This window comes from Saccopteryx bilineata, chromosome 3 (genome assembly GCF_036850765.1).
Source record: "Saccopteryx bilineata isolate mSacBil1 chromosome 3, mSacBil1_pri_phased_curated, whole genome shotgun sequence".
Classification (NCBI taxonomy): Eukaryota; Metazoa; Chordata; class Mammalia; order Chiroptera; family Emballonuridae; genus Saccopteryx; species Saccopteryx bilineata.
The window spans coordinates 150,228,153-150,244,672 of record NC_089492.1 but is presented as its reverse complement, the minus strand read 5'-3'; the positions used below and the strand labels follow the sequence as shown (position 1 = coordinate 150,244,672).

The window sequence follows — 16,520 nt, the reverse complement described above, 5'->3', positions numbered from 1 at the left end:
TGCACCTTAAAAGCGTGCTGGTGTTTCACTATTCAGGGGCTGTGTTCCCACACTTTGAGTATATGTGCTAGTGTTTCACTGTTCAGGGGCTGTGTTTCTGTACTTTGAGTGCATGTGCTAGTGTTTCACTGGTTCTGTTCTTAAGTTAGTTTTAACTTGTAAGCAGCCTGGGTTTCTTTTTTTTTTTTTTTTCATTTTTCTGAAGCTGGAAACAGGGAGAGACAGTCAGACAGACTCCCGCATGCGCCCGACCGGGATCCACCTGGCACGCCCACCATGGGGCGACGCTCTGCCCACCAGGGGGCGATGCTCTACCCATCCTGGGCGTCGCCATGTCGTGACTAGAGCCACTCTAGCGCCTGAGGCAGAGGCCACAGAGCCATCCCCAGCGCCCGGGCCATCTTTGCTCCAATGGAGCCTTGGCTGCGGGAGGGGAAGAGAGAGACAGAGAGGAAAGCGCGGCGGAGGGGTGGAGAAGCAAATGGGCGCTTCTCCTGTGTGCCCTGGCCGGGAATCGAACCCGGGTCCTCCGCACGCTAGGCCGATGCTCTACCGCTGAGCCAACCGGCCAGGGCCAGCCTGGGTTTCTGAGGCTGCTCTCCCACCAGCTAGTCTGGTTCGGGTTAGCGGTGGGCACCCGGACTCAGTTCTTCCGCGTGTTGGTTCTGGGCTGCATTTTCAACCTTGTCCATAGGCTTCATTATAGTAAAGTTGCAGATGTGTGGAAAAGACCTGTGAATCCTCAGATTAATATAATATTTCTATTTCCTTTTTAGAGTTCATGGGCTGAGAAGGAAAGTACGTTAAAAAGAGCAGAAAAGGTAATGTGCTTTTCAGTGCAAAGTTAACATTGTGGCGTGGGTGTGAGCTTGCCCATTCCAGCAATGGCTCTTCCTGCTAAAGTAGCCATGGTCCGAATCCCTCTTAATTCATTAAACTGTGTCATGTGGTTGCAAAGACACATTCCAGGAGGTGTCTGGGTAACCGATTCCTAATATGCAAAGACTCTACTAGATAAGGAGTCATTTCAGATCACTGAATTTCATTTAGTTGAGGTGAAGTTTCTAAACCAAAGCCTCTCAGTTGACTATCAAATTTCTTTCAGTTTTTAAAAATTCCTCCAGCTCTCAAAATCTATATCAGGTAAGGAGAAGAAAAAAGATTGGCCAAAGCTGTGTCATACATGGAAAAAAGGCCTGGCTCATGCTGACATTGCCACAGAAGTATGATCATTACAAACCAGACAGCACCTGTGTTAGTGAGCAGTGGCTCGACTGCTCTAATCTGGAATTCAACAAATGTTTTCTGTAAAGCACCAGATAGTAAATATTTTTGGCTTTGATGGTCTCTGTCGCAAAGGTTTAACTTTGCCCTTGTATTGCAGAAGTGCCGGGGTCCAGCCCTGGGGGGAATCCAGGGGTCCCACAGGAGGAGACGGCGTCGGCGAAATTGAGTGAGAGAGCCGAATTCTTTTCTTTCTCTTTATTCTCTAGTTAGCATTTACTGCCAGGTATCTCTGCCAAATGCTAGTATAGCTTCTTTTTTATACACACACACTAAGTTACAATTACATGGTATTAATCATTGCTTTTGTTTCACTATGTTTACATATTTCCAGGTAACAGTTAATTTATATCTATAAACTACAAATCAGGTGGCAAATCACTCAAAGTACAACTATAAAATAACTTGAATAGCGATAACAACATCGGTAAAAGCTTTTAAAGGATTAGTACTAACTAATAACTCAACTTTACTGTTGTTGTGAGTCAAGGGGCAGAGAGAGATTAGCAGATGAAATCATTAAGGACTAGCAAAGGACCACCGCTTGCTCAGGCAAATGGCCTTGAGTTTATGCAGTGTCCTAATTTTTCTCACAAGATTTCAAAAGGCTTGCCCATTAAGAAATTGACATAACATTAAGAGTAACTTTTACTTAAAGATATATGGAGTGCACTTGCAAGATAGCTTATTAGCAACATAATTTCAGAAGACATTAATTGCTGTTGATTCTATGGATCCCCCCACATTCCTCTCATTATCTGAAGGAAAAATCTTGGAAAGTACATAAATCTCATGAGAATGTCTCACTGAGAAAGCCCAGCAACTGCCTTCAGTCATAAAACAAGTCTTTTAGCAAAACATTTTTTTCTTGCCGACTGCGCTCCCATCCAAGGCCACGCAACGGGCCATTCCACTACACCTTACCTAAGATTCTATTGTCTAGTCAAATTTTATTTATTTACTATATTCACACACTAGTTAAGTTCTAACTATATTCTTCTCAGAGTGTTCCACCATCTGCAGGTCAGGTAAGCAAGAAGAAAGGAAAGTTTCTCTACTCTATCACATGAAAAGGCTAGGGAGGAAAAATGATGAATTAAGTGAAGGCCGAAAGGTGCTCTGTGCACAGCCACTGCCTCCTACCCATTCACAAGTCACAATCTATTCTTTCTAACATGATTAATAAGAAGAAATTCTCCTACAAACTTAACCCTTTATGAGGGATATCATAGCCAGCCTCTTATATTTATGAGCCCAGTTCAAGGGGCTTACAGGCTTTTCTGTGGAACTCACACCTTCTGTCTCATTTCCAAAGAAATTACTACGAATCTACAGGGAAAGCACGGTACTATTATCCCTATGCCATAAATAATAGCACACACCCAGAAAAGGGGGGATATAAGGCCAGATTAATTCAAAAAGTCAAAGGGGGAAGTATCGTTGTGCCTTTCCTTTGCGGTGACTTTGTCACCCCGCAGCCATTGGTCTTCATTGCGGTGACTTTGTCAACCAGCAGCCATTGGTCTTCTCTGCTGTGACTTTGTCAATCAGCAGTTTTTGATCTTCTTCTGCTGTGACCTTGTCAGTCAGCAGTTGTGGGTCTTCTCCTGCTGTGACCTTGTCAGCCAGCAGTTGTTGATCGGCTCCCAACACAGAAGCAACTAGAGACAATGTGTAAAAATATCTGAGCATGGCTGTTTTCATAAAACTGTTTATAAAAAGGGGCAGTGAGCAACTGCCGTGCTCTGTGGGGCCTTCTCAGCCCCACAGGGAGAGTCGACAGCAGTCCTCACTCCTGAGGTCTCCTTTCTCTGGGCTTCAGGCAGAACACTTGCTGACCTTTCCTTACAAAACCTGACAATTCCCTGATGTGCTAGAATTGAATTAGGGGGTTACAACTGACTTCATGTTGTGTTTTAGTTGTGTTTACTTGGACCCACACCCTTGTCTCCAGAATTAGACTTTAGCTCCCCGTTCTCCTTGATGGAATATATGAGACACCTGAGTGGGGCTCGTCACCCACACACCCCAGGGAGAACTGCTCCTCACTGCTCCACAGTGACTCGGTAACTCGCGTCCCCTGAGAGGGACTGCTTCCTGACCGAGTGCTGGTGCAGAGCTGGTGACCTGCCAGGCTCTGTGGCACCTGTGACCCAACCCTAATGGCGTTGGGTAACTGAGGTAATCGAATTTGACACTTAGCAAATGATGCAGATCCGGTCACAGTTATTTGTGGCATTTCCTAGAGAAACAGGGAGCTCCTGAAGGCTATGTCTCTCCTGGTTTACCATGACTGTGTGGTCCCCTTTTCCTTGGGCCTGGAGCCCTCCCTGGTTTCTGCTTCTGCTGGGAGGGAAGTGGCAAGAATGTGCAGACTTCATTTTTAAAAAAATTTTATTTATTTAATTTATTTATTATTTATTTTTGGTATTTTTCTGACGTGAGAAGCGGGGAGGCAGATAGACTCCCCTGTGTGCCTGACCAGGACCCACCCGGCATGCCCACTAGGAGACGATGCTCTGTCCATCTGGGGTGTTGCTTCACTGCAGTCGGACCCAATCTAGTGCCTGAGGCGGAGGCCATGGAGCCATCCTCAGTGCCCGGGCCAACTTTGCTCCAATGGAGCCTTGGCTGCAGAAGGGGAAGAGAGAGACAGAGAGGAAGGAGAGGGGGAAGGGTGGAGAAGCAGATGGGTGCTTCTCCTGTGTGCCCTGACCGGGAATTGAACCCAGGACTTCCATATGCTGGCCGACGCTCTACCACTAAGCTAGCTGGCCAGGGACATGTGCAGAGACTTTAACCCTCTCTGTCACCAGTTGCCTTGGTGTAGGCCCCCGCAGTCCTGTCTGGAGGAACGTGAAACCATGTCACTCCCCATTGTGAAGTCATTTTTCTATAGAATCTTTAATTCCTAAGTTTCTTATTTTATTTCATTTTAGAGAGAGGTATGGAGAGAGAGACAGAGAGACAGGAACATAGAATTGTTCCTGTATGTGCCCGGATCGGGGATCAAACTGGGAACTTCTGCGCTTTGGGGCAGTACTTCCAACCAACTAAGCTATCCGGCCTGGGTGTATATTGGGAAAACAGCTGTGTTAGGCTTGCTCACTTGTACTTTTCCTGATTAGTGTGTGGGCATGTGGCACCACCATGTGTGTATAGTCTATGTAAGGCTATGTGTGCTTGTCTTCAGGATGGATGGCAGATTGCCTGCCTGCCACTGTGAGGGGCCATTTTTGCTGTTTGTTTGCTGCCATGAGAAGCGGTTTCCCCTGCTGGCTTGCTCATTCTCTGTTGTGAGACTTTATTAAATGGGAATGGCCCACTGCTTTCTGGCTCCACAGTTTCTCTACCGTCTGCCTGAATCCAATGTAAATCTGACCAGCCTTGACCACCAGCATTACAGCATTTTTTTTTAACTGGTTGATTTCTTAGTGAGAAAGAGAAAGGAGAGAGAGGGGAGGGGGTAGGGAAGCATCATTCGTTGTTCCACTTAGTTGTGTATTCGTTGTTTGCTTCCTGTGTGTGCCCTGACTGGGGATCAAACTACAACCTTGTTGTTTTGGGACAACACTTAACCAATTGAACTATCCGGCCATAGCTTAAGTTCCACCTTAAAAAAAAAAAGATTTAGCCTGACCTGTGGTGGCGCAGTGGATGAAGCGTCGACCTGGAAATGCTGAGGTCACCGGTTCGAAACCCTGAGCTTGCCTGGCCAAGGCGCATATGGGAGTTGATGCTTCCAGCTCCTCCCCCCTGTCTCTCTCTCCTCCCTCTCTCTCTCTCTCTCCCTCTCTCTCCTCTCTAGAATGAATAAATAAAATAAAAATTAAAAAAAATTATTTAGGCCCTGGCTAGTTGGCTCAGTGGGTAGAGCATTGGCCCGGCATATGGATGTCCCAAGTTTGAGTCTCAGTTAGGGCACACATGAGAAGCAACCATCTGCTTCTCTCTCCCCCTCTCTCCCTTTTCTCTCTCTCTATTCCCCTCTTCCAATCAGTGGCTTGATTGGTTTGAGCATGGCCCTGGGCACTGAGGATGACTCGGTTGGTTCAAGAATCCACTTCTGGCACTAAAAATAGCTCAGTTGATTCAACCATTGGCCTTAGATGGGGGTTGCTGGGTGGATCCCAGTCAGGATGCATGCAAGAATCTGTCTCACTATCACCCCTCCTCTCAGTTAAAAAAATGATTTCTCTTATTCTATGCATTAAGCCAGAGCTGGGCATTTTGAGACTTGTTTGGAGGTTCTAGCAGGGGAGCGCAGCTACTCATATACGCTTGACCGAAGAACAGTCCTCTCCTCTAGCGAGGAAGGTCGTCCTCTTCGACCGAGCGCGCAGCGGTGAGGGAGGAAGGGGACACCCACCTAGCCAGCCAGATTAGCCGAATCAACCCTGGTGATCAATGGGGTTACAAATGTCGCAGCCAGATTACCCTCACATCCAAGCTGGGCATTTTGAATGAAAGAAACTATTGCTGGTGAATTCCTTTCAATGACCTGAAGGGAGAGTTTTCTTGGAATGTGTTTTCATGGACTGTGTTCCTTGTTCATTTGAAGGTGTCATGATTGACGGGTGTGGACAGCTTTGTGGTTTCTGATACATAAGAAAACATGGAACAACAGAGAAGACAGTCTCAGCAATGCTTAGGCCCAAAAGTGAGGCACACAGGCAGTCAGTGTAAATGAAGGAGAAGGTTCACAGGGTGAGGGAGGTGGTGCCATCCAGACTCATGTTCTCTCCTCAGTTAGTGGGATCTTTCTTTTTAAACAAAGAAACCTCTCTGGCTTTTAAATGCTACTTTTTAGCTCCCAAAACAGGAAGAGCTTGTCAAAGAGCCAAAAACATCCTGGAAATGAGTCCTGGGGGCTGCAGCAAAGAGCATGACTCAGCAACACTGACTTCATCATGACAGCCATGCTGGGGCGAAGAGGGACAGCAGCAAGGTGCCCACAGGGCCTACAGCAAGGTGCCACAGGGCCTACCTGTGAGGCCTAGGACTCCCCATATCTGAACCATGAGGGGACAGGACAGGGATCCTAAACTGTAAATGATGTAGTCCATTCCCCACAACCTCTGATCCTCTTCTAACTGGTTGAGTGTCATGCCCATCACCTGGTGCTGGGATGGCACTTCTCAGAGAACAGGTACAGTCTCTGTCCTCAGTGGTTTCATGGTCTGAGGTGTGAGTGAGGCAGAACAACTCACAAAGAACCAGCTGAGATATGTAATGCACCGCACAGACGCGGAGCAGGTTTGACTGGCAAATCCAGCAGCACCTGGGAGACCCATCATGTAACAGGGACGGAGCTGGAAGCCATGGCTGACTGAGGGCTTTATCGGTCTACAGCGTCATAGGGGATCCGTTGCTGTAGACTGCCTCAGCTTCCTCTGGGGTGAGGCATCCAGGGGGAGCGCGGTCTTCTCAGAGCAGGGTTGGTCAGAGCTGGCTGTCACCGGGCTGCTTTGTTACTTCACAACAGAGTCTGAGGCAGAGCCCTACGTCCTAAAGACTGAGCCTCTGAGTTTTAGAGTTGTCCACTTGTGTTCATCCACCACCTACGATGCCCCTGGCACAGCACCAGGCTCAGGGGACACAGTGGGAGCTGCCCTGACATGATTTCTGTCCTAACTCACAATGCACAAGGTGGACCATAATCCCACAAAGGACCAGAAGAGGCTGTGGACTGCTGGAGGACCTGTCATTGTGCTTTTCATTGCTGATGTTATGGTTAAGCCCAGCAATGCTATGGCATGGAATGTTCGTAGCACCAGACCAGCACAACATAAGCGGCCATGTACAATCTCTGGGCATTCCTTCCTGTACACACTCTCCCTCTCTGCACCTTGCTACCTGACTTTTGAATGAGTCCCTCACTGTCTAAACTCCCAGCATTCACTGTCTGAAACTCAGATGGATTAACCTGATACCCTTCAACACCCAGACTTGCTTTCTGAACTCTCGATGTTTGAGTGCAGTAATCAAGATTTGGAGAGGGAGGGCAGGCTAGGTGGAGCATAGTGAGGGCCAGTGAAGGGCTGTGTCTCTCGGGTAGGAAAATGGGGCCCCGGGTGCTGTGACTCTGTGATGACTGTGTTGAACGAAGGCGTGCAGTCTGCTGGCAGCAATATACAATGGAAATCATTAGTGGAATACAGCTCAGTCTCAGGACTTTGATCGTGGGTCTGTTGTATAGTCCGTTTTTCAGGCTTTGGAGGCGGGCTGAACCTTAACCTGCTAGTTTGTGTCTGGCTTTGCCAGCAAAGATAACTTTGCAGAACTCTGTCCTTTTGAAGAGGCCACCTTGGGGGAAAGAGAACAGACTCTTGCTTTCTGAGCTCATCCAGGAGGACGTCTCTGGATGGCCCACTGTCTTTCTCGGCAGCTTGGTGTGTGGGGGAAGCACTGAGCGAGGTTAAGCATGAAGCCAACCTCAGTGACAGTGACAACAGCACAAAGGATCAAGGTCCTTGGTAGCACTGTTTGAGTCACTGGATCAAGTCTCAGCTGAAGCCAACATCCGCTCAACTTCTCGCTTTCCTGAGATGGTGAACTCCCTCCCTGGTGGGGGCTGGAGAGGGTTCTTCCAACCTGTCAGCCGAAAGACTCCTATAGGATACGCCGTCCATCTGTCTTTCTCAGCATCTCAGGCTTTCTTCTGGCCTGTCCCTGTTTGCAGGTGGCCAATAAGTCTTTTCTGGAAAATGTGTAAAGCAATATGGTGGAGAGAGTTTGAGGAAAATGAGTCAAAAGAGATAAGTAGTTGTCCCCAAAGTCTCTGTGATTGAGAGGGTAGATTCAGTCGTTTGAAAACGTGCATTGAGTGTGGACTGTGTGCAGGGCAATATTCACTGTGAACCAGGATACTGCCCTCCCGAAGTCAGCATCCTGGGGAGGGGAAGGGGCAGGAGAAAATATGTAGATGAGTCACTAAACAAAATATGCAGATGAGTCTGCAGTAGTAATGGCGCTACACAGAGAATCACAGCAGGCTAGTGACCTTTCGGTTCTGTTCAAATAGGGGTGGATCTGCCAGCCTCTCTTCCCACAGAGGCTGCAGGAGTCCTGGACAGCAGGCAATAAATAGGAGCAGGGAGATATGGGAAGGAAACAAGATTCAAAGTACTACCAAACTGGTGGATTTCCCCATTTCCTTCCTCTGGTATCTCCAGGCCTGGGCTCAGAGACAGCTCGGAACCAGGAACTGCTCCGGAGACATACTCAAACACCTCCAGAAGCAAGCCCCTGATTGCTGGTCTGCCAAATGGGGACGAGCCCAGCAGTCGGAGAGAGTATAGAAAACCCTGTCTCTGTGTTTCCCATCTTTCCAGCCCAGCCCCCAGACAGTCTAGTGACAATAGGAATAGCCATGGCAGTGGCAGCCAGACAAGTGACCAGGACTGGGAGGAAGGGGAACCCTTCTCTGTGAGCAGAGGAACTACAGAGCTAAGAACACAGGGGAAATCCTTGTTGCTGTTTTTCTCTCTCTACTCTCTCGATAAATATCATATGACTTTTTGCCACAGCACAGCAAGGAAACTAAAACCCTGACTTTTTAGCCAGAAGACCAAGGTAAGGTTGGAGGGGAGAGTGTCCTGGGAACTGGAAACTGTAGGACAGCTCTCAAAAGGGAGGGGCCAAAGAAAGTGACCCCATAAAGTACCGTGTTTGCCCATGTATAAGAATCACACTTTTTCAAAAAATTTGGGGTCTATAAACTGGGTGCATCTTATATAGTGGTTGTAGATTTTCTTAATTGCATTTCCTGCTTTTTCACGCTTGTTTTTGTGCTCATTTGTTAAAGACAATGATTCGTCATCATACAGATGAGGACAAGCTAATGGATGGGAGTTTTGACAGTGATGAGGAGTTGTATGAATTTTATGATGAATAAATCTTGAGTTCAATAATTTTATGTAATCATTTTTTTCCCAAATTTCGGGCCCCAAAATTAAGGCGTGTCTTATACATGGGAGCGTCTTATACATGGGGATATATGGTAGATGTGAACCCAGCATGTCAGTGACTAGCACTGGGAGCTTAATTTGACCTAGCAGATTCTTGACCTCCACACTTGGAAAAGGGGCTAAGTGTCCACGTGCAGAGCTATGGGGAGCATCAGAGTGGTCTGCAGGCTGCCATAGTAGGTCCTAAATAAACGGTTTTTGTCATGGCAAGCAGTGTTAGCCTAAACTCTGAGCACAGGGTTGGGGTACTGTCTGTGGCCAGGAGTAATATGCTACAGGATTCAAAAATTCCTAGGAAGATCCTGGCAGGGTTGTTCAGTTGGTTAGAGTGTCATCAGAATACACTCAGGTTGCAGGTTTGATCCCTGGTCAGGGCATATACAAGAGTCAGCCAATGAGCCTGGATCAGGCGGTGGTGCAGTAGATAGAGTGCTGGATTGGGATGTGGGAGACCCAGGTTCAAGACCCCGAGGTTGCCAGCTTGAGCGCGGACTCATCTGGTTTGAGCAAGGCTCACCAGCTTGAGCCCAGAGTCGCTGGCTTGAGCAAGCTGTCACTTGCTCTGCTGTAGCCTCCCAGGGTCAAAGCACATATGAGAAATCAATCAATGAACTACTAAGGAGCTGCAACGAAGAATTGATGTTTCTCATCTTTCTCCCTTCCTGTCTGTCTATCCCTCTCTTTGTCTCTGCCCCCCCCCCCACGAATCAGCGAATGAATGCATAAATAAGTGGAGCAACGAGTTGATATTCCCTCCCCACCCCTATCTCTCCTCCCCAACCCCATCCCTCCTCCCTGCCTTCCTCTCTCTTCAAAATCAGTTTTAAAAATTAAAGAAAATAAGTGGAACAACAAATTGATGTTTCTTTCTCTTTCCCTCCTCCCTCCCTCCCTTCCCTTCTCTAAATCAATAAAAAATAAATAAGTTACTTAAAAATTTCTAGGAAGGAAGAGACTAGTAAGGAAGGCTGGGTGGCCTGCCCCGCAGACGAGGCCATCTGATGCACGGGCCGGCTTTCCCTGAGGATTTCTGGCTGGAGCAAGTGGAAGGACCAGCTCTGCTGGAACGTTTTTGTCCCTCCCAGGCGACGTCCGATGGGTGTGTCGGGCAGGAGGTGATATTTGACGGGCTACGGGCTGCGGGCTGGCGGTTTGTGAGCCGGGCGCCAAGCAGGGTGCTTAGCATGGCCTCCCCCGACCCACCGCCCCCCACCAGCCATGCGCCGCCCGACGTGCCATCGGGGTTTGCGCTTTTCTTCACCATCCCGTATGCTTTCTTCCTGCCGGAGGTGGTAAGTACGCCCCCGCGGACGGGGAGGGGCGGCTGGGGCAGGGTTCCTCCACTCCTGGTGGAGGAAGGGCGACCAGGGCCAGAGCTCTTGCGGCCCCGTCTCTCCAAGGGGCTGCGCAGGATGCTCTCCACTCTCCCTAGCGATCCTCTTGCCCCCGTGCAGCGTGGATGGGTTTCTTCCTCCCCAACTGTGGGTGGTGGTTGGAGTGGGGAGGTGGACCTTGCTAGATTATTCTGCATCTTCCGGAAGATGTTGGAAACCGACTTATAAATTTTTATTTTTTTTTTTATGGTTTCTTCAACTAATTTTTTTGTGTTTTTTCTAAAATTCCAAATGGAGGACTCTGTCTTTCCCCCTGAAAGGAGGTCTTCCAGTATCTTCTTGTCAAGTCAGCTGATTTTGAATTTTGTCTTAGGTGGACTCCCCACAGGAGGCAGCTTATGACAACATAAAATAGTCCGACTAGCAGTCCCTGGCTGCACTGGAAACCTGTCACCACATTGGTTACTCTCTGGGCTGCCCATGGCTGAACTGTGGTCTGTCCCTGCCAGATGCTGGGGGTGTTGTGCACACAGCATTCACTGAGCTCCGTCCTCTCTAAGTTGCTGCCATCATCCCCTTTTCACTGATGGGGACACTAGAATCCAGTGAACAAATCAGGGCAAAAGAACTTGTTTTCCCAGTATCTTCTGAAATTCCCAGCTTGTACTTGATATCTTTTTACTAGTCATAACCGTGGCAGTGCTGTCCTGGGCAGGGAGGGAAAGATAGAAAGTGGTTCCAACTTTCAACTGGATCTGGCCAGCTCTCTCACTCTCCTCATCTGCTTGGAAGGCTGGGCCCAACTGAGCGACCTTTTGGCAAACTGTTTAAAGGGCACCCATTAATGACAATCAGAGGGAGCTAAGCAGGGCGGGCCCAGCACTTGTATGGCTTTAGCTGAAACCTCACCCCAGAGGCAGGTTTCTGCCAGGCCTGCCCCCCAGGAGACACAAGTGTGGGCATCCCGCCAGGTTGATAACATCTTAGTGCTCTTGTAAGTTCTCTGTGCATGGACTTGGGTGTGTCCTTCACCTCAGAACAACCTTATAAATTGCCAGGATCATGATTGACTCAATCACATGGTTTGTGTCCATCAAGCAAGCCACTAGTGACACTGACTTCCCAGGTGCCTGTCTGCTGTAGAGAGACTGGTGAGCACTTCCTTCCCAACAGTCGTATTGTGCTCAAGAAGGTGATCATACAGGGCTGTGGCACTGACAAGGAGAGGCCATCTGACATCGTCAAGTCAGAGAGGAGTCCAGACCTGTCACAGAGAAGACTACTGTGAATCTGGACATCAAAGGATAGGCTAGGTTTCCAGCCTGAGGTCAGAGGGTGGGCAGGAAAGGGAAAGACCTAGAGTCCAGGAAAGACCAACTAGCAAGAAGCTGGAAGGATGGGGCTTCTAGAATCAAGAAAGCAGCTGGGTGAGAGGGACCATCTCTTGTACCCACCCCCATGATGCTGGTTCCTGCGAGTGGAATTCATGGAAGAGTAAAGTATGGCTATGCTGGGCTCTGGGACATCAGTATCTTAGGGGGTGGGAGAGTGTCAGTGGTTCAATTTTACTCATTTATTCTTCTTTTGAAATTTTGGACGTAGGCCCTGGCTGGATAGCTTAGTGGTAGAGCATTGGCCTGGCGTGTGGCTATCCTAGTTTGATTTTCAGTCTGGGCACACAGGAGAAGTGACCATCTGCTTCTCCACCCCTTCTCTTCTCTCTCTCCATTTCTCTGTTCCCTTCCTGTAGCCATGGCTCAATTGGTTTAAGCGCATTGGCCCCGGGTGTTAAGGATGGCTCTGTGGCCTCGCTCAGGCACTAAAAAATAGCTCGGTTGCGAGCGTGGCCCCAGATGGGAAGAGCTTTGGTGCCAGACAGGGGTTGCAGGGTGGATCCTAGTCAGGGCGCATGCAGGTGTCTCTCACTTAAATAAATAAATAAACAAACAAACAGATAAATAAATAGAAATTTTAGATCTTATATAACAAAGCTGCAATAATAGTACAGAGATTCCCATATACTCTTTACTTAGCCTCCCCAAAGTACAACTATTAAAACCAATAAGTTATCATTGTTACTCTGTATCAATTGTCCTATAAAACTCACTGCAATTGTGCTGATTTCCCCACTGATGTCATTTATCTGGTCCAGGATCCAGTCCAGGATTCCACATTGCATTTAGTTTTCATGTCCCCTTCTCTCCTTTAAGCTGGTGAGATTCCTCAATCTTTGTATTAACACTTGAAAACTATGGATCACTTACTTTGTACACTGTCCCTCCATTTGGCATGTCTAATGTTTCCTCCGTACAACTTTATTTTTACTTCATAAGTAACCCTTATTCATTTTTGAAAACTTAGAAAACACAGAAAGAAATATACTTCATATGTATGCGTGTATTCATATAGATACAGTAGTCCCGCCCTTAGCCATAGTTTTGCTGTCCATGGTTTCAGTTACACATGGTCAACTGTGATCTGAAAATATTAAATGTAAAATTCCAGAATTAAGCAATTCATAAGTTTTAAATTGTGCACCATTTTGAGTAACATAATAAAATCTCCCGCTGTCCTGTTCTATCCAGTCCAGGACGTGAATCATCTCTTTGTGCAGCATCTCCACACTATAGATACTTCCCGCCTATTATAATCGTCTTGGTTATCAGATTGATGGTCACTGTCACAGTGTGTTCAGGTCAATCTTTTTTGGGGGGGCTGATTTTTAATTTTATTTTATTTTAATTTATTGTGTTTCCATAGATTCTAGAAGTCACTCTTATTTTGCAAAATAATGGCCCCAAAACAGAGGAGTAGTGATGTCAGCAATTTGGAGATGCTAGAGAAGCCATAAAGTGATTCCTCTAAGTGAAAAGGTGAACGTTCTCAATTTAATAAAGAAAGAAAGAAAGAAAGAAATAAAGAAAGAAAGAAGCCTGCTGAGACTGCTAAGATCTATGGAAGAACAAAATTTTTTTTTAATTTTTAAAAATTTATTCAATTTAGAGAGAGGAGAGAGAGAGAGACAGAGAATGGGAGACAGAAAGAGAAGAGGGAGGAGCAGGAAGCATCAAGTCCCATATGTGCCTTGACCAGGCAAGCCAGAGGTTTTGAACTGGCGACCTCAGCGTTCCAGGTTGACACTTTATCCACTGCACCACCACAGGCCAGGCCAGAACAAATCTTCTATCCATTAAATTGTGAAGAAGAAAAAGGAATACTTTCATTCTAGTTACTGAGAGAGACCACTTTTATTACAGTATATTGTTATAATTGCCTTACTGCATTATTAGTTATGGTTGGTAATCTATTACTGTGCCTATTTATATAAATATAGGAAAAAAAACACAGTATATATGTTTGTGTGTATATATATGCTATATATATGTTTTCTATGTATGTTATGTATATGATTACATACATATATGTGGTTCAGTGCTGTCCTCTCCGACGTCTCAGGTGTTTGCGGGGGTCTGGAAAGGTGGAGCCGTGGAGAAGGGGAAATGCTGTACCCGGGGACGTTTTTAGTTGGGCTACTGTGTACAAGATGCATTGCATCAGTTTTTCCCTTAAATAAGCCTTCCCAGCACAGAATATCAAATCTTGTGTACCTGACATCTGGGGAGGGAGAGTTCACCAGGACAGAAGGGAAGAATGTTAAGGTGAGAGGGCAGTTCTTGTCATGTGGAGCAGAAGACAGGCTGGACTGGGGAGGAAAGTGCAGTCAGTCAGCAGCAACTCTCTGTCCCTGGTCTCCTGGCTGTGCTTCCTGGTGTCGCCCTTTGGGGCTGACTGCAGAGCACCAGGCTGGAATCCAAGTAGACTTTCTGTCTTTGGGGTCCAAGGGATCCCAGACAGGTGTATGTTTTTCTAGAGATGTAAGTCTAGAGAAGGGGTTCTCAAATCAGGAGCTCAGCAAAACCAGGCAGAGGAAGCCAAAATCCATAACCTGGATTCAAGTGCCATCCCTGGGATGGCTCAAAAAAGACACAGGAGGTGTCTGCGAGCACATCTCTCCAGCCACTGTTTCTATTGTTTTTTCTTCTTTTTATTATTTTTTTTCTTTACTAAATGAGAGGTGGGAAGGCAGAGACAGACTCCCACATGTGCCCCAACCAGGATCGACTCGGCAAGCCCCCACCAGGGGAAGCCCCTCTGCCATCTGGGAATCTACTCCATTGGTCAGCAATGCAACCATTCTAGCGCCTGAGGTGAGGCCCTGGAGCCGTCCTCAGGGCCCAGGCCAACTTTGCTAGGACCATTTGAGTTATGGTGGGAGGGGAAGAGAAAGAGAGAGATAGAGAGAGAGGGGAGAGGTGGAGAAACAGATGGGCGCTTGTCCTGTGCGTCTTGACCGGGAATTGAACTAGACATATCCACATGCCAGGCTGAATCTCTGCTGCTGAGACAACTGGTCAGGGCCCAGCCACTGTTTTATTTATTTATTTATTTATTTATTTTTACAGATAGAGAGAGAGAGTCAGAGAGAGCGATAGACAAGGACAGACAGACAGGAACGGAGAGAGATGAGAAGCATCAATCATCAGTTTCTCATTGCACATTGCGACACCTTAGTTGTTCATTGATTGCCTTCCCACATGCACCTTGACCGCGGGCCTTCAGCAGACCGAGTAACCACTCACTTGAGCCAGGAACCTTGGGTCCAAGCTGGTGAGTTTTTTTGCTCAAACCAGATGAGCCCGCACTCAAGCTGGCAACCTCGAGGTCTCAAACCTGGGTCCTCAGCATCCCAGTCTGACGCTCTATCCACCGCGCCATCGCCTGGTTAGGCAGCCACTGTTTCTTAAGTGCCCACTGTGAAGTCTGGAGAGCAGGACTGGCACCCAAGACTTCCCATGGGCATGAAGCGAGCAGAATTAAACAAGGAGTCCCTGGAAGACCCAGCTCTGCTCCTCAGCCCCTCTGCCCTGTGCCACCCCTGCTGCCTACAGAGTGGCGGCTCTTTTGTATTTCTGGATGATGATGGGCTAGGATGGCACCGACTCCAGGGTTTTTTTGTGTGTGTTTTCTACCCACTCTGTTCCATGCAGCTGGTTCTCACAATATCTTTGCCTAAGTTGCTTTAGAGTCTTTAATGTTAAAATTCACATTTTAAAACTTTTGATTTTACTGTAACTATGGATTCATAGGCAGTTGCAAAGATAGTTCAAGGAGGTTTTCCATACCCTTCATCCAGTGTTCTCTGTAGTTACATCTGTCATAATGCCAGTGACAATATCAAACCAGGAAACCGATGGTGGTAAGATGTATCTGTATAGGTATATGTGCCTATATTTTCACTTAACAAAAGGCTTACATCAGTGCCTGTTTTCACTAATTGAGAGAAATCCAATTTGCTTATATGAAAAAGGCAAAAATAGCACTCAGTGTTAGTTCTGTGGCAGCCAGTAGAGGCGGGGCGCCCAGCAGGTAGAGTGTCCCCCCAACCCCCAGCTCTTTCCCCAGAGCCACCCTCAGCATGGAGTCCAGAGCTCTGACCAGGTCTGAGAGCAGCTGGGCTTTCCTGTCATGTATTTCATGCATCTCTTAGCAAGATGGGTCTTAAGGTAACAGAAATGCCTAAGAGAGTGTGTAGGGGTGTTATACTTAGCGTAAAACTAGACAGAATTAAGTGTATTTGGTATGATTGGGTAGTTACTTTTTGGGTCTGTGAACACTCAATAAGTTTTCTCTGTAAATGAATGGTAATTGATTTTTTGCTTTATGTCATTTGGCTTCAAAAGGTTTCATAGGAATCTTCACTTTCAGATAGCAGGGGATCCTGGACTTCTCTGTCATTTTCTCACAGACATAGATTCATGTAGCCATCACCATGATCAAGATACAAAATTAAAGAAAAAAAGATACAAAATTAGTCTGTCATCACAAAGGCCTCCCTCCTGCTTCTCTTTTATTGTCTCCTCTACCCCACTCC

General features: G+C 47.1%; 1 protein-coding gene across 1 annotated transcript in view; it reads left to right on the top strand.

Moving 5' to 3' along the window:
• The first annotated feature begins 10,393 nt into the window (after positions 1 to 10,393).
• LOC136330643 (MAL-like protein) overlaps positions 10,394 to 16,520 on the top strand; it is a 40,455-nt gene continuing 34,328 nt past the window's right edge. Inside the window, exon 1 of the mRNA XM_066267738.1 lies at positions 10,394 to 10,546. Coding sequence (XP_066123835.1) covers positions 10,439 to 10,546 — 108 coding nt within the window. The 5' untranslated portion in view covers positions 10,394 to 10,438. The remainder of the gene's footprint in view (positions 10,547 to 16,520) is intronic.